At 30.8% G+C, this 20,089-nt stretch overlaps 2 protein-coding genes and 1 pseudogene across 11 annotated transcripts; 1 reads left to right on the top strand and 2 right to left on the bottom strand.

Moving 5' to 3' along the window:
* Positions 1–537: 537 nt before the first annotated feature.
* On the bottom strand, positions 538–1,599 carry LOC107911354 (transcription repressor OFP7-like; annotated as a pseudogene).
* Positions 1,600–4,759: 3,160 nt separating this feature from the next.
* LOC107913092 (signal peptidase complex catalytic subunit SEC11A) lies at positions 4,760–8,189 on the top strand. 5 transcript variants are annotated; one of them, XM_041106512.1, is made up of 7 exons: positions 4,760–5,154; positions 5,792–5,845; positions 6,157–6,312; positions 6,720–6,765; positions 7,100–7,186; positions 7,416–7,451; positions 8,021–8,189. In XM_041106512.1, exons 1-6 carry the CDS (start codon positions 5,143–5,145, stop codon positions 7,427–7,429), a joined length of 369 nt encoding a protein of 122 aa, XP_040962446.1. In that variant the 5' UTR covers positions 4,760–5,142; the 3' UTR covers positions 7,430–7,451; positions 8,021–8,189. The 5 variants fall into 5 exon arrangements, 4 of the variants coding, with proteins under 4 accessions (XP_040962446.1, XP_040962447.1, XP_040962445.1 ...); XR_005921261.1 differs by having other exon boundaries at positions 7,100–7,451; XM_041106513.1 differs by lacking the exon at positions 6,720–6,765.
* A 2,598-nt stretch (positions 8,190–10,787) lies between these two features.
* LOC121203615 (uncharacterized) lies at positions 10,788–14,333 on the bottom strand. Of its 6 annotated transcripts, none has more exons than XM_041106509.1 (9): positions 13,967–14,203; positions 13,644–13,697; positions 13,141–13,325; positions 12,706–12,752; positions 11,985–12,263; positions 11,838–11,896; positions 11,699–11,735; positions 11,342–11,413; positions 10,788–10,964 (listed from the first exon to the last, which is right to left on the bottom strand). In XM_041106509.1, exons 3-9 carry the CDS (start codon positions 13,145–13,147, stop codon positions 10,896–10,898), a joined length of 570 nt encoding a protein of 189 aa, XP_040962443.1. In that variant the 5' UTR covers positions 13,148–13,325; positions 13,644–13,697; positions 13,967–14,203; the 3' UTR covers positions 10,788–10,895. The 6 variants fall into 6 exon arrangements, with proteins under 6 accessions (XP_040962443.1, XP_040962438.1, XP_040962439.1 ...); XM_041106504.1 differs by having other exon boundaries at positions 11,980–12,263; positions 13,967–14,137; XM_041106505.1 differs by having other exon boundaries at positions 11,980–12,263; positions 13,644–14,333.
* Between the last annotated feature and the right edge of the window lie 5,756 nt (positions 14,334–20,089).

The raw sequence follows: 20,089 nt of genomic DNA, 5'->3' as shown, positions 1-20,089 counted from the left end.
AAAAATTTCATTCATTTCACTACTAAAAATTAGTCTTTTTATGCTAGCATGAGGTACACTAAACATGTCATGTGTCAACTTTGTCAGTTTTTAACAATACAGATGAATAAAATTTTTTAACAGAAAACATCAATTTATTCATGTATTGTACATAAAATACTTTATTATTTTTTAAATAAACAACTTATAACAAACTTTATAATACTTTAATCCTCAAAACGGAGAAAATAGGGATTGATGCATGGGAAACATGGATATCCAAAATTTAAGCAACATTTTACACGATGAGTGGGTTAAAGCTTTAAATCATCAACCAATCCAGTGGTTGGTGATTATATATAGTAATGTTAATTGTATGTAGGGTCTCCAATTCATGACTCCTTCCACCCTTTTTTTAATCATCGTATGAAAATTGAAATTTTTTAACCACTGCCCATGATTGACGATCAGATGGAAGAAAACATTAAACTAAAATTAGTTAGTACAATGTTAATGATGTGACATAGCTATGATTAGAGAGTGATGAGAAATTTTGCAAACACACACACTAACATTAACAAAAAAGAAATTAAAAACTTGATTATTTATTATATTAATTTTGATAATGATTTAGTTTATTAATTAAGAGCACAAGAAACCCCAACACTAGTCGATCTTCGAGAAAACAAAGCCTCCCAATTCTCAGCAAAAGCCTGTACAATAGTCCCATGATGATGCCTTGAATTCAAAGACAAGAAACAATGCAAGAGTTGTTCCAAATCTTCATCTTCAAACAGTTGTTTCTCCAATATCATCTCCATCATTGACCTCTTAAAATCCTTATACGGATCCTCCGATTTCTTCACCACTGCAAAACTCTCCCTCACTTTGCCTTCCACCGTGCAAGGTACCACCACCCATTGCAAAAAGCTCGACAATCTCGCTGGCGATTCGCTCATCTCCTGCATCATCATCTCATTCCTTCTAGTTGATTTCTTCATTTTCTTGTTTTTCTTTCTCCTCTTTCCATGCCTCATTGGCATTGTTTCACGTATGCTTTCCAAGTTAGCGTTGAACTCTGAAAAGGAATCGGCCGAGAAGCTCCCAGAAGATGAGACTAGGGTTTCTGTTTCTTCATCGTCAAAGCTCGGCGTCGTTTTCTTCTTTTTGTATCGTCGTTTTCTCTTCATCTCCATGTTGAGAGGCTTAGATCGAGAGATAAAAAAGTCATCGTCATTTTCAGAGATATTGTAGATTTTGCGACGGGGGGTGTGGTCGTCATCGTGAACTTTGGTGATCACGTGCCATCTATCTTCTCTTTCCCAATGAAACTCCTGTGTTGGTGGCGGAGGTGAGTCATTGCAACAGTCAGTCTCAGAGGAACACCGCGCAGAAAATCTTGGTCGGAGGCCGCAACCCATTGAGGAGAACGCGGTGGAAACGTGATGTTTGAGGGAGGAGTAAGGAGGAAGCTCTAAGGACGATGGTTTGTGCGGTTGGTGGGGGTAAATGGAGGGAATTGAACATAGGGTTAGGGAAATCAGAAGGATTTTTGGAGCGGCAAGATTGGAAGGAAGGGAAGAAGACACGCGATATCTTAAGCTTGAAGCGTTACGCCATTGCTCTTTTTGTATATTTTTTTGAATAGCTCTGTGTTTAAGTATGTCTTGAAGCCATATGCATTTGTCCAAGACATCAACTATTTTTTCCCACTAAAGTTCAGCACTTTTATATATCATATTAGTTTATTAACCGATGAACCATATAGTACATGAGATTAATATAGTACAAAATCGATAATGTATTAATTCTTTAGTGAAATTATAAAAAAAAATTTATAATAAGTATTTTTTTATTTCATGTTGTTTCTCTTAATAATATTATCTTTATGATTTTAACCTATATTCTCCTTTACTTAGTGTACCAAATACTTGTTGGTAAAATGGTGGGTTTGTTAATATCATGGGGATGCTATATGTAACTCTTTCGCATGGTGGGGGATCCAATGAAACAAAATCATCCAAATTCTATATGTTTTCACCCTTTTTTCCTTCCGCTTTAATCATCCCTTTTAAGGCACTACACCAAAACAGGCTTTTAGCGGCGTTTTTAGCGGCGCTCGGGCAAAAACGCCACTAAAAATCAAGCATTAGCGGCGCTTTTATAAAAACGCCGCTAAAGGTCAAGCATTAGCGGCGCTTTTTGGAAAACGCCACTAAAAATAAGCATTAGCGGCATTTTTTGAAAAGCGCCGCAAAAAGCCTAAACCCAACGATTTCGTTTTTTAGGTTTTGGGGGCCTTTAGCGGCGTTTTTGAATAAGCGCCGCTAATGCTCAGCCTTTAGCGGCGTTTTTGAGGAAGCGCCGCTAATGCTCGGGCCTTTAGCGGCGTTTTTGAGGAAGCGCCGCTAATGCTCGGGCCTTTAGCGGCATTTTTGAGGAAGCGCCGCTAATGCTCGGGCCTTTAGCGGCGTTTTTGAAGAAGCGCCGCTAATGCCCGTTTTTGATTATCTCATTCTTTGATATATTCTCAAGTAATGTTTCAATTATATTTTTTTATTATAAGTTGAAAAAATTGATATTTCGTTGTATTTATTATATATTGGTCTAATTTACATTTAAATGATAACAAATAATATTGTTTAATACAAAATGTTTTTATTAAAGAGAATTCCTAACTCCTAACTATTTATTATTATTTTTCAATCACAGTTTATTTAAACTACTTTACTAGAAAAATATATTAAATTATGAGTAAAATAAAATATCATAAAACTTAAATTGTAAAAGATACGATAGTATAAATTTTAAAATATTTATATAATTATCATTATAGTTTAGGGTTTAATATATATGGTTTAGGGTATATGGTTAATTTAGGATTTAAGGCCGGTTTAGGAGTTACAATTTTAAGGTTTATAGATTACGGAATTAGGGATTATGGATTAGGGATTCTGGTTTAAGGGTTGTAATTTAGGGGTTAGGGGTTAGAGATTAAGAGTTAGTGTTTTAAGGTTTATGAATTCAGTGTCATGTTAGGGTTTAGGGTTTAGGGTTTAGATTAATTAGTGTGTTCTAATTTATATTGAATAAGGTGTAGGGGTTAGGGATTTGGGTTAGGGTTTAGGGTCTAGATTAATTAGTGTTTTAATTTATATATTAAATAAGATTTAGGGGTTAGTAGTTAGGGATTAGGGGTTAGGGGTTAGTGGTTAGAGGTTAAGAGTTAGTGATTTAGGGTTTAAAGATTTGAGGTCGGGTTAAGGTTTAAGGTTTAGATTAATTAGTATTTTTTAATTCATATATTAATTAAGTTTTTATATAATTGTAAAAGAGGGGTTAGGGGTTTAAGGTTTATAAATTTAGTGTCATGTTAGGGTTTAGGGTTTAGATTAATTAGTGTGTTCTAATTTATATTGAATAAGGTGTAGGGGTTAGGGATTTGGGTTAGGGTTTAGGGTTTAGGGTCTAGATTAATTAGTGTTTTTAATTTATATATCAAATAAGATTTAGGGGTTAGTAGTTAGGGATTAGGGGTTAGGGGTTAGTGGTTAGAGGTTAAGAGTTAGTGATTTAGGGTTTAAAGATTTAAGGCCGGGTTAAGGTTTAAGGTTTAGATTAATTAGTATTTTTTTAATTCATATATTAATTAAGTTTTTATATAATTGTAAAAGAGGGGTTAGGGGTTTAAGGTTTATGAATTCAGTGTCATGTTAGGGTTTAGGGTTTAGATTAATTAGTGTGTTCTAATTTATATTGAATAAGGTGTAGGGGTTAGGGATTTAGGTTAGGGTTTAGGGTCTAGATTAATTAGTGTTTTTAATTTATATATTAAATAAGATTTAGGGGTTAGTAGTTAGGGATTAGGGGTTAGGGGTTAGAGGTTAGGGGTTAAGAGTTAGTGATTTAAGGTTTAAAGATTTGAGGTCGGGTTAAGGTTTAAGGTTTAGATTAATTAGTATTTTTTTAATTCATATATTAATTAAGTTTTTATATAATTGTAAAAGAGGGGTTAGGGGTTTAAGGTTTATGTTTTATTATTCAGGGTTAAGATTAATTGGTGTTTTTTAATTTATATATTAAATAATTTCTTATATAATTATAAAAGAGATAATTTTAATTTTAATATATTAAAATTATGATTATAGTTTAAATTATATAAGAGACAATAGATCAATTTTATACATATTAAATGGTTTAGGATTTAAGGTTTACTTTAGATTTGTTAAATGATAAAATTTTATACAATTAATTAATGTTTTTATATTTAAAAATATTTAATCTAAATTTAGATTAAATGGTTTAAATCATTTGATATATTTAAATATAAGATTTTAAAAAAATTGATACATAAATAAATTAATGTAACAAATTAATGTAATAGATTGACAATAAAAGAGATAATATGAATTTTAATTTATTAAAATTATCATTAATATAGTTTTTTAAAGTTTTTTTTTTTCATATTTTAAAATTTTTTGTTTTTGTTTTCTTACATAAAAAATTATATAAAAATTTTAAAATTTATCTAATTCTTTTAAATATTACTTAAATTTTCAAAATTTATTTATTTAAATTTGACATGAATTATATAATAATTAAATATAAAATTGTAAGAAAAAGTCAATCATTAGCGGCGTTTATGAGAAAAACGCCGCAAATACGCATTGAATTTTTTAATAAAATTTTTATTTTATTTTTAGTGGCGTTTTTATAAAAAACGCCACAAAATTCATTTTACTTACAAAAATTTGCGCTGATTTTTTCCCAAATTTCCCCCTAAAACCCAAAAACGAAAAAACCCCAAATTTCGCCCCAAATTTTTTCTTAGTTCTCTCATCCAAAATCATAAATTTTGAAGACCAAATGGCAACAATTTCAGCATTTTCAACTCCTTTGCATTTAATCTCCAAAACCCATTTTAAATCTCCCAAAAACCTTTTCTTTTATCCAAATTCTATCCATTTTCAGACCAAAGTTTCCACCTTTTCTTCCAAAAACTTAACCTTATCCTTCAAAAACAGTAAAACTCTTTACGATACTTAGAAACTCAAGTCTGCAGAAGAAGAAGAAACAACTGTTGTTGAACAAGAACGAGAAGAAACAACCGTCGCCGAACAAGAGTCTGTTTCTGTTCCTGTTTCTCCTTCAGACACTTTCAGAATGTACTTCCAGGTATGTTCCTTTTTTTCAATTATTATAATGTTTATGTTATTTTGGTCTGGCAAAAGGAAAATTGAACCATTGTTCAGAGCTGGCTTCTTTTATTAGTGAACTATCAAAGTACCTCTTTTTATGCATTGAAATATTGTTTTGGTTGAGTGATGATATAAGTTTGGGATCTAACTTCTATTTTGCTACTTAATTATGTAAAAGTTCAAATTGCTTTGTTAGTTTTTTTATTAAGTAATGGTGAATTGTTATGTTTTTCAAATGGATGATGCTGGGTCTTGAACTTCTTTCTGAGTTTATATTTGTTACTTAATTCTGGAAATATGTATAATGTTTTATAGCACTTAAAAGAATCTCCACTGCTAATTCACATTGCACCCGAACTCGAGTTCGAAATTTAGAGACAGCATTGTCATGAAAGGCAGCCACCAACCCTGAAAGGACTAGTCTCTAGGGATGCATCTTTGGGTTACGTATTCCACAGAGTTTGAATTCTTGAAATCAAGCAAAAAATCGATTCTATTTGACTGGTATTGCTTGAAATTGTATATATGGTTAATATGTATATTTGTCTGTGAATTTCTTCCCTTGAAACTATTCATTAATAGGTCATTGATAATTGATCTTGTTTGTTTTAAAGGCAGATGGAATGTTGAATGAAGCTGAAATTCCGAAGGTGACCAAGGCATTAGAGGTATCAAAATGATCATTTTGATAGGCAGCTTGTTATATTTATCTTCAGATTGAATGGAGGGGGGGAAATCTAACTTCTTATTTATGTTCTTTCTATGTCCGGAACCCTGAGTGTAGCCTAGTGTTTCACTCAATCCCTTAGTTAAATTCTTGTTCTATATACGGAGCCCCCAGCTTAGTATAGTGTTTCCCCCAATCCCTTAGAATGGCTTATTGCAGAGAGAAATATTTTACATAATCTTTTTGTATTATCCTTCACTAAAAACAAAACTGTAAAAATCTAATTATATGTCTGTTTAATGGCACAACTAGGTTTCCGTCGATATTCTTTATTGCAGAGAGAAATATTCTAATGGAATGGTTATTTCATCGGCACTGATAACATGGAAAGGATTGATTTGCATTATTGGGAGCGAGTCGCCGATGGTGGTTGTGCTATCTGGGAGTATGGAACCCGGTTTCAAACGAGTGAGCCAATTTTTTACACGTATTTAAAATAAGTATTTAAAAATTTTGAGCTTTGATTTGTGATGGTCATATAAATTTAAATTTGTGAAATGCAGGGAGATATATTTGTGATAGTCATATAAATTTAAATTTGCCAAATGTTGAACTGCTTGAACGACAAGTGACAGAAGGTTCTCATGTTCTGATGTGGAAAATCTCTAGAAAGTAGAAACAAATAGTTTTGATAAGGTTAACACCATGGTCAACTCTAACAGTCTTGTTCATGAGCTGTGTACTAGTGGTTGAACATTTTCTTTCTGAAATTTATATAGGTGTTATGGTTGTAAATTATTTGAATTAACGGGTCCCCGCCTGGTTATTCTGTATGCTGGATTTAGTACATTGCATGTTTGGTTATGCTTTGTCAGGTTCATGAGCAGCGAAATAGCAAAGAAGCTGATATACTCACTAAAGGTAGCATATCCTTGATATCAAGCTAGTTGAATGTGAGCAAATACAAGTTGTGGTTTGTTTGTTTGTTTTCAACGAACTTTAAACTTTTTATTATCAATCATGAAAATATTTTCTGACTATTAAAATCTCTTTCCCTACCAATGAAGTGGAGAGTGGACACTTCCAAATAGTTTTTTTTGTTTACTTGTGGAATGGTCTTAAATACATTCCAAGTTCTTCTCATTTTTTCATGTGTGTGTGTGTGTGGTTGATCATTCTTTAAATATCTTCATATGTACAACTACTGCTTGAGTATGCTAACCTTTTTAATCTTTTGACTGGACATATTCATCAGGAGACGCTAATCTTTACGATGACAGAATGTTGTACACATCTAGTAATCGTTGGTTGCAAAAAAATACATCATGGGCAGAGCTGTTGGGTAAATCAAACACCTATATATTTCTCAAAGTGTTAACAAGTTCTAGAAGTGAAAACATTTGTAAAACACTCTGATTAGGAGTTTCTTGCATCACCATTTGTGCTGTATGCTTTGAGTTTCAAGTTCATCACACTTCAATAGTAAAATTACTCTTCTGTTTTATTATTTATTGTATTTTTAATTGTATATATCTTCTCTGAACTAATGTTTTATGTTTTCTGCATGGCAGGAAGGATCCCATAACGTTCACTTATGCTTACCTGAGGTTTGTTCTAAATTTTTCCAAAAATTGGGCTGCCCAGAAAAAAAAACTTGAAATAGGTTTACTTAGTACTAGTTAAATCGGGCTTGATTTTAGATAAATCTAATTATTATCTTTAAGCATTATATGTTCTAATACTTTGATTTAAGCTGTTGATGTATATGTATTCTGACTATGGAATATCATGTTCAAATATTCTACAAATAAGCTAATTAGGAGATTCTGCAATTGTTGATGGTAATTGGAATTTAAGAATATAGGCTTAAGGGTTTAATTGGAATTTAAGCATGATATGTTCTAATATTTTAAATTTATATTGATGAATACTTTCCACCTATATTGACTTAAGTGAATAGATATATCAGTAGTGTACATTTTTTTATTCCACAAACAATCTTAAAAAGTTGAGATATATATTTTTAGATGTATTTTTTAATAATTTATTATAACATTATAAGACACCTAATTTACTATAACATTATAAAACAATCTTAAAAAGTTGAACTGATTTACTTATCTTTGCCATGTTCACTATGGTTTGAACAAATTAAGTTACTCTTATTTTCATGCAGAGCATGTAGGAGCCAAATTTGCGGTTCAAATTCGAAGCCATGCTCAAAAGTTTTTCTCTAAGGGTCATTGCTTTGAGTTCATTACAAGATTTCTTTGATTAAGTAAATGTATTATAACTTTTATTACCAAGATTTACTTGATTAAGAAAATGCATTGTATATTTTATTACCTTGCATATGTATTATTTATTTTAGTTTTGATTCTAAATTTTGTATTTTTACTTAAGTGGTCTAACTTTTAGATTTTAATTGTGTTATTAATTTATTATTTTAAATTCTAAATTTAAATTCATTAATTTTTATATTTATATTTAGTTTTAAAGTTAAAATTTTCGTAAAAAAATTAATTTAAATAATATTTTTTTATCCTTAAAACATAATATAATATTTATCGTAGAAATAAATATTATTTAAAAAAAATTATTTTTTAGAAGATATATTTTTAGCGGCGTTTGTCTAAAAAGCGCCGCTAAAGGTCTATTCTATAGCGTTGTTTGTGGGAAAAAGCATCGTTAAAGGTCTTAGTCTTTAGCGGCGTTTGTGGGAAAAGCGCCGCTAAAGGTCATGGTCTTTAGCGGCGTTTGTGGGAAAAGCACCGTTAAAGGTCATGGTCTTTAGTGGCGTTTGTGGGAAAAGCGCCGCTAAAGGTCATGGTCTTTAGTGGCGTTTATTTATAAAAACGCCGCTAAAGTTAGCGACACTGTCATTAGCGGCGTTTTTGGTGGCGTTTCTCAAAGCGCTGCAAATACTTTTAGCGGCGTTAAAAAACACCGCTAAAGGCCTAAAAAAGCGCCGCTAAAAGCCTGTTTTGGTGTAGTGAGGGGACATGGGTTTGTTTTCGCAAAAGCTAAAACAAAAGGCTTCTTTTTCACTCAATTGTCTCCAACATGGTTGTCCCTTTCCCTAACCTAGTCTTTGTTTACCTCCCCCTCTCCCCAGGTTTCAATTTATTGGATTTTTTTCTACAAATTTTGAGTGTTAATCTATTGGAGGTCCATTTTAGTTAGGGTGCTCTTAGCTACCTAGTCAGGTTTCGAACGTTATAGCCGATAAATCAGTGGACAATAAGGCTAATGGTGTTGAAGGTAATTCATTGACTGAACACATATATGAGCTATTTTTAACCAAAGATACCTTAACGATTCATCTTTTCAGTCAGACCTAAACTTGTTGCCAAAATTAGTTTGAGTAAAACTCGATTCGATTCGATTTGAAAAAAAATTGATTGATTCGATTTTTTCAAATCAACTTGAATAAGTAATTCGGGTTTCAAGTTCGAGTCGATTTAAATTTTACAATTCGAATAACTCAAATAATTCGAATAACAGATTGATATAAATACTCCTTTGGTCCCTGTCAATTTTGAAAATGAGCAAATTGGTCTCTCAGTCAACAAAAATTACAAAAAAATATCAAAATAATTTTTAAAATTCAAAATATTTATAAAAATTCAAAAATTTATATTTTTAAAATATTATAATAATTTTTAAAAAAATTATAAAGAATATATAAAGAAAGTTAAAATTTTTAAAAATTTCTAAAATAATAATTTTGGGACCTAAATAAGTTAATTAATGATACAAATTTATCACATTAAAGTATTTTTTTTCTTATTTTGCTTTGAAAAAGTTTTCAAACATATATAGTTTCAAATTTATGTGCTCTAACATGAAATTAATTATATTGTAACAAAATTTTAATTTGACATGTTTAAATTTTAATTTAACTTAAACAATTTCGCTCGATTTGAATTTCATTTCACTCAACTCGATTCGGAAAAATTTTAAATTAAATTAGGATGATGAAATATGAGTCAAAATTTTTTCACTCGATTGGACTCAATTTGTTCGGATGCTTACTCCCATATATCATGAACAATAAGGCAATTAGTCTGACCAAACCGAGTTGCAAGCGTTCTCGAGACATAATCAATACCATTGGCATTCGCAAAGTTTAGGTCAAAGTCATTCTTGTAATATTATATTTTTCCTCCATAGATAAGGTTTAAGTTCATAGATTAAAAAGTTTTAATTAGTTGAAATATTTAATTATTAGTCTATAATTTTTATCCTTAATTAATGATTTAGTATATTTTTAATAAATATATTAATTATCATACATAATTAAATATATATATTTGAATATGAATATATTTACATTAATATATGGTATATTTAAAACAAATAAGTATAATACTTATTATTAAATAAGTATAATATATATTAAATAGTATTTTAGCATAAGCAATAAGAGTTTACAAGTCCGTTTACCAATATATTCGACCATAATTACATTTTGAAAACCCTTATTGATTATGCTAAAATAATATTTAATTTATATTTTAATTCTCATGCAATTAAACCTGTGTGTTGAATGCATATACAAACTAAGGGTCTGTTTGATTGCTACTAAAATGTTTTTTGGAAAATGATTTTTGAAAAATGTTTTACTTTTCTGTAAAATGATTTACTGGAAAATATTTTCTGGTGTTTGATTGAATCTGTGTAAAATATTTTCTGCTGTTTGACAGATTTCCTTAAAATATTTTCCGAAAAAGTTGTTTTTACATATTAATATATATTAATAAATTTTTATATTTTAAATTATTTTTACATATATTGCAATGATTTATTTATAATAATACTAAATTATTAAGCTACAATATTAATCGTTATAAATTGGAAAAAAACTAATATCAAATAAATTATTTGTAATTGTGTTAAAAAACAAATATTGAATAATTATAAATTGCTTCGAAACCACAATGAGTACTAAAAATTAATAATATTATCCAAATACATAATTAATAGTACACCACATAGTAATAACATTGTCCAAGTACATAATATTACACCACATAAAAAGAAGTATGTTGCTAAGTGCAGTCTCTGCATGTGGATTTTCCACCCATTCTTCCATAGCCAAACAAGTGTCGGAAATCGCACTGAAATACACAAAACAGGTCATTCATCCGTCAGACGATGACATCCATATAGGCATTTTGTCGTATACAACTCAAGGTTAAATTTCTTTAAGCTTTCTTCCAACAAAGAACAGCAACCAAGTAATCATATACGGTAACAGGGGGAAAAAGCAAATGAGTAGAATGACATGGAGGATCAATTTCTTCAAACAAACTATGGCCACAAAACTCATACATTTGAGATATTGTTTCAGCATGCAACCTTGAATTAGCAAATACAAAAAGGTGCCGATGCATCTTGTATCAAATGTTAGCAGTCTCTAAACATGCAGATGCTAGCAGGATTTTAAATTTCTTACAAGAAAGCATGTAGGAAAAGTTTAAGTCTAACATCTTACTTGTTCAGGATTACAAAAACTCCACAAAGGATGAAAGTAATAGCAACTAGTAACCAGCCGCTCACTATGAATCTGCAACAATTTGTTGGTAGTGTCAGAAAGAGATGTGAAGTTGTAGAATAACCGAAAGAGAAGAATTCCCAGACTAAGTGCCATTTAATTTCAGAACAAGTTTCCTATTTTCCATTTTTGTTTATATTCTAAATGTGATCAATAAGATAAGGAAAATAACTAATTTGAAAATTCGGAAAACAAGGGATTGTGAATGTAGTAAAAAGTTTGATGTTTAGTTATTTCATCATGTAAAAGTATAGACGAAAAATGGAAAAACATTATGTAGGCCCTGAAAGAACTTACATGTGAATGACATGTTGGTGCCCTAGAACAGACAACACTGCAACAAAATTATGAACAAAATTTCAGATCGGCAAGACATGGTAATGGTCGAGAAACATATAAGATACAAGTCAGTAATATTTTATAGTGATATACTTACAAAGACCAAGCTGGGCCAAAATTAGCATCACTGCTACCACGGAGATCAATGCCAATTGCCTGAAAACAAATTCGAAATACTTTGATTTGCATGCTAGTTTGACAATGATGAGGCAATATCAAATGGTTTAGGGGGACTATACACAACATTGAAGACTCTTCTTATTTTGACAGCGTTTTCATCAGTCTTCTCTGTAAGTGTATCTGCTACTGCATTTAGATCTATGTTCAACTTGTCGGTGTCAGTAATGACATTGGAAGGAAAGAACAACTCGGCCACATTGATGGTTTTTGCAAGAGAAAGGTATTGTGTAACATTATTTAGGATTTGCACAGTGTAGTCTGACTGGTTTACAACATATTTCAAAGTATGCAACACTTCACCATGAAACTCATCTTGCCCAACCGAAAGAAGAATGCATCCAATCTTGTTCAAGAAACAATTTGTGGCTTAGATAAAGAAAAGAACATGAGCATAAATAAGTACAAGAAAGAACATGAGCATAAAACACACACACAGTCATGGGAATGTGCATAAATAAGTACAAGATAATTTGCTCGGTGCTTTGCTTTTACTTTTTTTCTTTCCACATCTTGTTTTTAGTTAATTATATGTTTATCGTTTTTGTTTTCTATTGAAAAGCAAAGGCACCAATAAAATCAGAACCAAAGTAAATAAGATAGTAAAAGCTCTAAAACATTGTAGACATTGAAGTTCTATAAGTTTGAGTTATTAAGCTGCAGCGCTAGTGAACAATATGAGTAGTATAAGACAAATTGTTTGAGAATGATCCGTTCTTTTTCCTTTGATGTTTACTCTCCATCTGCAGCAATGATATGCCAAAAGAACCAAGCCAAAAGAAACAAACCACAACGCAGCAAATATGAATCCCACTGCCCCAGTAAATCCAACTGACTGCACACAAAACAGTTGAAAATGCTGATCAGAAATATCTGATACACATATTAGCAAGCAGGATACGATCCTTAAGGACAAGGTGCAAGCTAAAACATGTTAGCGTAATGGTATCTTCAGCATTTCCTAAAATAGTATAAAATAACTTCTTCGGTTTTTGGTTGAATAAATTACACTTTCTTATTGACAATAACAATCTATTATCATTTGACACAGATTGCAATCTATCCTCAGCATAAAGATGCAGATTTGTTAGTTCAAGTATAATACATATATGTATATGTATATACAGTCCAATACTGCTAAAAGTGAACAATCTATAAAGTAATTAGATTCAACAGATCAATCAAAAGGCTATCAAGAAAGCAAGGCAGACTAAAGACTTTACCGCCCATTAGTGGCGGTTGGTAATATTCCAACCACCATGATAATGCTTGAAATGGCGCAGAAGGTCTGGCCTATTTGTCCTTTGTGCTGCCAACACCAGCGTGATTGGAGACTCATAAGTTGTTGGCGCTGGTGCTTGTGGCAGTTCTGATATCTCATTATTCCATGCACCTAAATTCACCCCTCCTGCATACACCACAAACATACAGTAAATATGAAACAAATTTAGACAACAAGTAGGAACAAAACCCTTTTCCTTTCTCTTAATCACACGGGTTAAGCATACAGTAAGAGTGGGGAAAAGGCAAAAATAGAAAAAAAAAAGATCAGATCTTTCAAAACCAGCAATGATCCCAACCAACTACTTCAATCTGCCTTACAATTCAGCAACCAAACGCGAGAAAGGAAACATAAAGCAAACAATCAAAATATAAAAGGAAATGAAAACTTAAACAGGAACTTCACATTATAGTAGGAATCTAAACCGAATTATAGAACACCAACCAGAAATGAGCTTGACATAATCTGTGAGCGGTCCATTTTGAGTCAAAACTGGAACTGAGCTCAAACAACAAAATCCAACAATAAGCAAGGAAACGAAGTGTCTAACTAAAAGGGTGTTCTTCATTTGCAGCTTTAAGTAAAAGTTCATTGCCAACTTATCCTCTCAAGATTTAAGGAAACTAAAAAGGAAAATCTTGGGGATATCCCCCACAGGAGTAGAAAAAATAGAAGTAAAGGCCACACTGGCAGTGTGAAAAGAAACAGAAGAACATCTTTAGGAAAAAATTTGAAGGAAGGGAGAAGATTGGATGAAGGGAGCTTACTGGATGAAGGGAGAAGAATGGATGAAGGGAGAAGAATGCCTGAAAGCTTTAGGAAAATGTCTTACGGAAATTGAAACGGTAAGACAATTTCCCAAAAATTGTAAGGCATTTTCCCGTGTTTTAGAGTTGATTTTCCAAATGGAAATGTTTTCCCACAATCAAACACTGGAAAAATTGGAAAACAATTTTTGAAAAATCAAATCCCACAATCAAACGGACCCTAATATATATAAATGTGTTTGTGTTTGTATAATTTTTATAATCTATAAATTTGATTATACATTATTTTTTCAAAATTATGAGTATTATTATTCAAATCTAAATACAAATTAAAAAAAATAACATTATCCTTCAAATATGTGAATTCATTAAATATCTAAATTCAATAGCTTAAAAAATCAAAATAAACATTTTAAAAATGCAAAATAGATAATTGTCGAGATGTCCTTATCATGCCAACAGTCTTATGGTTTCTTAGTAGGGTGTCGAACACTTAAGGCGTCTTTGGTATAAAACTTCCTATCACCAATAAGCCACGAATCATTAAAAATCTCGATATCACGACTATACCCTATACGACAACAGATAAATGTATAGATAGAGTGAAATTTATTAAATTTTATTTATCGAACGCGTCAATTTTCAAGTTTGGAAAACCAATCAACTTGCAATGACTTTTTGGATGAGATCTTGACATTTCTGATTGAGATGTTTTCATGGTGTTCGAAGATCTATCTTTTATCTTTGAAACACGTTTTGAATCACTCGATTTCAAGTTCTAAAACTCAAGTTATAACCGTTTTAGTGAAGATTGTGCAAACCAAATTTTTTAGATGGGATTATTATGGAAATTACGAGTTTTGAACTTTTAATTCGAGTTTAAATCATATATATTGGGTTCAATTTTTAGGCTTAATTATTGTATATGAGTCTAATATTGTATTTATTAGGTTTTATTATTTTATTAGTTATTTATTTCGAATTTTGGATATTTTATATGTATTCTAAGTTATTTAAGAGTTTTATGTTTCTTAGTCAACAAGAAAACTTAGTTTAAAACTACTTTTTATTTAGATTAATTAGCGTTTTGTTTGGATGTACTTAGCTAGCCTATATAAAGGTCTCTTTATTTTTCATTAGAAACACAATTGTTTTCATTAATAAAATTTTCAACTCTAGGAGTTATTTCTTTGTGAAAGATTTCGCTCTTGCGTTTTATAGAAGTAGTTTTCTTTTTTATTTTCTTCAATAAGTCGTGAGAATTCATTCTTCATCCTCAATTTATCAATGAATTATTTCTTGGAGAGTTTATTAGAGCCACTAATTGAGTTTGTTAGGGTTTATATCTCAAAGGTTTCCATTGGACATCTATCAATCATATCCATCGATTTACTCGTTCCATCTTCCACTTTTAAAAAAAAATTGTTTCTTTAGTTATTTATTATTTTATTTATTCTTTGTTCTCAATTTTCTTCTTTTAGTGTTTTCGTTTTCTTTATTTCTAAATTTTTTTATTTTTCTTTATAGGTCAGATCTAAATCTTTCTTTCTTGAGTCGAACAATTTGAATATGATATTCTCCCGCTTTCCTGCCCCTCCCCTATCATTAACAACAGGTCCCTATACCAACAAGGTGCTTGGTCGCCATAATACTATGCCACACAAATGAACTTTAAGAAAATTACAATCAAGGAAATATCTAGGTTTAAAGATTCGGCAAACAAAATTATCCAACGATGAAATAAATTATGTGTTAGGGATAAACCCGATTAAGCAACGAACAAGTAAAATAATGAAGAAATTGAAAATATTGAATACAAATATTTTACATGGAAAATCCCTCCGAAAAGGATAAAAAATCACTAGTAAAGATAATTTCATTATAACGGCAAAAACGAAGAGTACAAAAGATAGAGATAAAACTAAACCCTAAAATCTGAAACAATAACTCACAAAACGTAAACACAAGATTCTCTAAAAGCTAAAAGTTAATACCTAAATGTATAATGAGTTATTTTTCTAGGGTGGAAAAAGAGCCTATTTATAGGCTAAATTTGTACGTCAAATAATATTAAAATAACCTACACTAATTAGAGTTTAAGTGGGAAACTAATATTAAAATAACCTACACTAATCAGAGCTTAAGTAGGAAGCTAAAAATAAAGTTTAACTAGGAGAATAAAAGCTAAAAAATACGAGGCATAACTTCACAAATCTCCACATTGACTCGTATTTCAACGACGCTTTCTTTTCCAAAGCCCGCCACAGGCTCATCTCGAACTATACAGGATATTAACTGAGTCAAAGTTGTGTTTAGAAGCTGGAAGTCTAGTCTTCTACTTCCACAAACGCAGTGCCCTATCTTTTCAAAACATGCACCCAAAAGAGAACCTTTCTTATAAGAAATGGTCATACATTTTTCCCTCCTATGACCAAGTTGTCTCCACTTCAAACGAGTCGACTTCGACTCCTTAACAGACGAGGGATGTCGTATTTCACCAATCACCATCGATCCTTCCAGAACATAAAGATAGTCAATATTTTTACCTTTCATCAAAACAAGAGCCCTATAGGATATATTAATGTTGCTTGTCTTGATGTTAATTTTACAACCCTTCGAGTTCAAAATTCCCAAAGAGATGAGATTTTTCTTTAAGTCAAACACATGTCTGACATCTAATAGTGTCCTAATAGTCACGTCGTGCATCCTGATCTGAATTGTACCAATATCGATTACTTTATTTAGTGAACCATTCCCTATGTACATAACTGCACCTTCAACTGAACTGTATGTAAAGAACCAGTCCCTATTGAGACTCATGTGGAAAGAACACCCCGAATGCAAGATCTACTCAGACATAAGCTTGGAGCTTTCACATGTTGACACCAACAAGAAATCATCACCCTTGTCATTGGTCAAATTAACACAAGCTAAATCTTCCTTGTTGCTCTCAACAACCCTTTTATTTCGCGGTTTGTAACAATCTGCCTTGACGTGACCTAATTTCTTATAATGGCGACATCTTTTGTCTCGCTTCCTTGATACTACCAAAATCAAGGCTTGCCTATCTGACTTGTTATCCAAACCAAACTCATTGTCGAGTTTGTCTTTGCTCAATAACTGACTCTTCACATCCTCGAATGAGAGATCATCGCTGCCATAAATCAGGGTCTCACTGAAAGACTTGTATAAAGGGGGTAAAGAACACAATAATAACATAGTCTGATCTTCATCGCCAATCTAGACCTCAACATTTTTTAAATCATTCAAAAGAGTAATAAATTGACTGATATGACCTCTAATATGCTCACTTTCGTCCATGTGAAACGTGTATAAACATTGTTTCAACACCAATTGATTAGTCAGAGACTTTGTCACGTGGAGGGTTGCAACACCTTATTTGTTAAACATAATTGAATCATGGATACAAAATTTTTTATCTAATTTATCCCATTTTGATTTATCCATGTCTACAGACTTCTTCTTTATAAGGACCTTCTCAAGATTGCTTTAAATCAGAATTGCCGCCATCTGAACTTGCCATAGATTGAAATTTTTGATGCCATCAAACTTATCAATATCAAGCCTTGTTGTTGCTATCTTTGAATGGGTTGATTGCGGAAATTGAACTAGTTCTGATACCAGTTTGTTAGGGATAAACCTAGTTAAGGAACAAATAAGTAAAATAACGAAGAAATTCAAAAGATCGAACACAAATATTTTAAGTGGAAAAACCCTCCGAAAAAGATAAAAAAACCACGGGTAAAGATAATTTCACTATAACGGAAAGAACGTAGAGCACAAAAGATTAAGATAAAACTAAACTTTAAAATTCAAAATAAGAACCCATAAAACGTAAACCCAAAATTCTCTAAAAGCTTATAAAAGCTAATACCTAAATGTGTAATAAATTATTTTTCTAATGTGAAAAAAGGATCTACTTATAGGCTAAATTTGTAGGTCAAATAATATTAAAATAACCTACACTAATCAAAGTTTAAGTGAGAAACTAAAAACAGAGTTTAACTGGGAAACTAATATTAAAATAACCTGCACTAATAAAAGTTTAAGTGGGAAACTAAAAATATAGTTTAACTAAGAAAAAAAATCGAAAAATACGAGGCATAACTCCACATCGTGAGGCTTGTTTACCAAGCACAACTAAATTGAAACAATAAAGAACACGAAACCCCATACCTTCAAACTTTTTGGGAGCACATAACCTTTCCTAAGCCACTCAACAAATTCCCTTACGGTCATTGCCACTAGAATGCACTCATACAATAAACTTTGAGCAGTACCTCCTTTCCTAGTCTTGAAAGCAACTTGTTCTTCCAACGAAAATTTTTCTTGCTTAATTGTTCTCTTTTACGCCCAACCAATGATGGAAGACCAATAAGACCATGATCTATCAAGTTAAATACACCCAGAGAAGCCATAATGGTATTGCAAATAGGAAGCCTAGTATTGAAGCGAAAATAAATGAGAGACACTGGGACCTCTTCTACAAACTGAAATCCTATGCAAATTACTTCTAGACTTGGCCTTTTTATCAAGTAACTAAGATCTTCGGTGCAAAAGGGTGAATAAATAAGGCGACAACGGATCCCTTGATACAACCCCTGATTATGCAAGATTGGCCCAATCTCCCCCATTAAACGAAATCGAACATTTGACAGTGCTCACAACAAGCATTTTGACTCATAAATATGCCTTTTATATTTCCATAATATATCAAAGTCTAACATATTAAAGTCATAGTTAATACAAAAAAGTCAAATTCTACTATTACACCTTGTACTTTATATAAATTGTGGATTTAGTATTTATACTTCAATTTGATCAATTTTAGTATTTATACTTTTTGAATTTTGAAAATTTACCTTGACCCAATGATAACAGTTAAATTTGTTTAGTTAAATTATGTCATTAATCTTGTATTATGATTAAAGTTATAGATTTAGTCCAAGTTCACCAATTGGAGCATTCTTAGTGACTATATTTTTGGAATTTCAAAATTTTAGTCTTAATGTAAACGAAAGGTGTTAAATCTATTAACTGATTTTTTGTGAATAATATGTGAAAATAGCAAAGTTAATTTCTTCTATTAGTCCCTATACTTTGCAAAAGTTGTAGATTTAATCCTTGAACTTTTATTTGGTCATTTAGTCCTTGTACTTTCTAAATTTTAAAATTCCAGTTATCACCAAACAATAATTGTTAAATTCATTACAAAAAGTTCTGTTATTTTCAAAATCTGATGTGCCAAATATATTATCATATGTGTAATGCCATGTCAACTTATTATTTTCACATATTACTAACTAAAAATCTAATTAATGGATTAACAACTGTCATTTGCGTCAAAACTAAAATTTTCTAAATTCAAAAAGTATAGGGACTTAGAATGGTCCAATCGAAGAATATGGACTAAAACTACAACTGTACACATAGTACATGACTAATAATTAAATTTAACCAAACAGATTTAACTGTTATTGTCTGGGTCAGGACTAATATTTTAAAATTTGAAAAGTATAAGGACTAAAATTGACTAATTTGAAAAGTATAGGGACTAATAAAAAATTTAACTAAATAATAAACAACCATAGCATTACACGTGCTAATACGCTTGACACATCAATTTTTAAAAATAGCATAACTTAACTTTATGAATTTAGTAGTTATTATTTGGCTAAAACTAAAATTTCTAAATTCTAAATATATAAAAATTAAAAATAACTAAGTTAAAATACATATACTAAATCCACAACTCATACATAATATAAAGTATAATAGTAAAATTTGAGCTTAAAAAAAACAAACGCTACTGATATATTAGCCGGTAAGGTTATTGATATTGTTAAAAAAATAAAAAAATATATATATGGTATACATTTCATGCTATCTAAATAAATTTTCAATATAAATATAATAAACGGATATATATTCTAGTTAAAATATATTATATATAAGAAATCTTATTATATGTGTATGTATGTGGAAATCACAAATTTAGAATATAAATGCGTGTTTAAAAATAATATATAATAAATAATAAAATGTACATTTTGAAACTAATTAATAATAACACATGAAATATGTACAATATTAAAATGAAAA

This window comes from Gossypium hirsutum, chromosome D11 (genome assembly GCF_007990345.1).
Source record: "Gossypium hirsutum isolate 1008001.06 chromosome D11, Gossypium_hirsutum_v2.1, whole genome shotgun sequence".
Classification (NCBI taxonomy): Eukaryota; Viridiplantae; Streptophyta; class Magnoliopsida; order Malvales; family Malvaceae; genus Gossypium; species Gossypium hirsutum.
The sequence above is the reverse complement of the archived record's forward strand: the minus strand, read 5'-3'. Positions and strand labels throughout refer to the sequence as shown.

Excerpts from the sequence above, each read along its gene's own strand:
- LOC107913092 (XM_041106510.1), top strand. Across the intron at positions 6,313-7,099 it reads TGGAACCCGGTTTCAAACGA|GAGACGCTAATCTTTACGAT; the intron begins GTGAGCCAATTT and ends CATATTCATCAG. Across the intron at positions 7,187-7,415 it reads ATCATGGGCAGAGCTGTTGG|GAAGGATCCCATAACGTTCA; the intron begins GTAAATCAAACA and ends TCTGCATGGCAG.
- LOC121203615 (XM_041106505.1), bottom strand. Across the intron at positions 12,264-12,705 it reads TTCATATTTGCTGCGTTGTG|ATTGGATGCATTCTTCTTTC; the intron begins GTTTGTTTCTTT and ends TTCTTGAACAAG. Across the intron at positions 10,965-11,341 it reads GTTTTTGTAATCCTGAACAA|TGCGATTTCCGACACTTGTT; the intron begins GTAAGATGTTAG and ends TGTGTATTTCAG.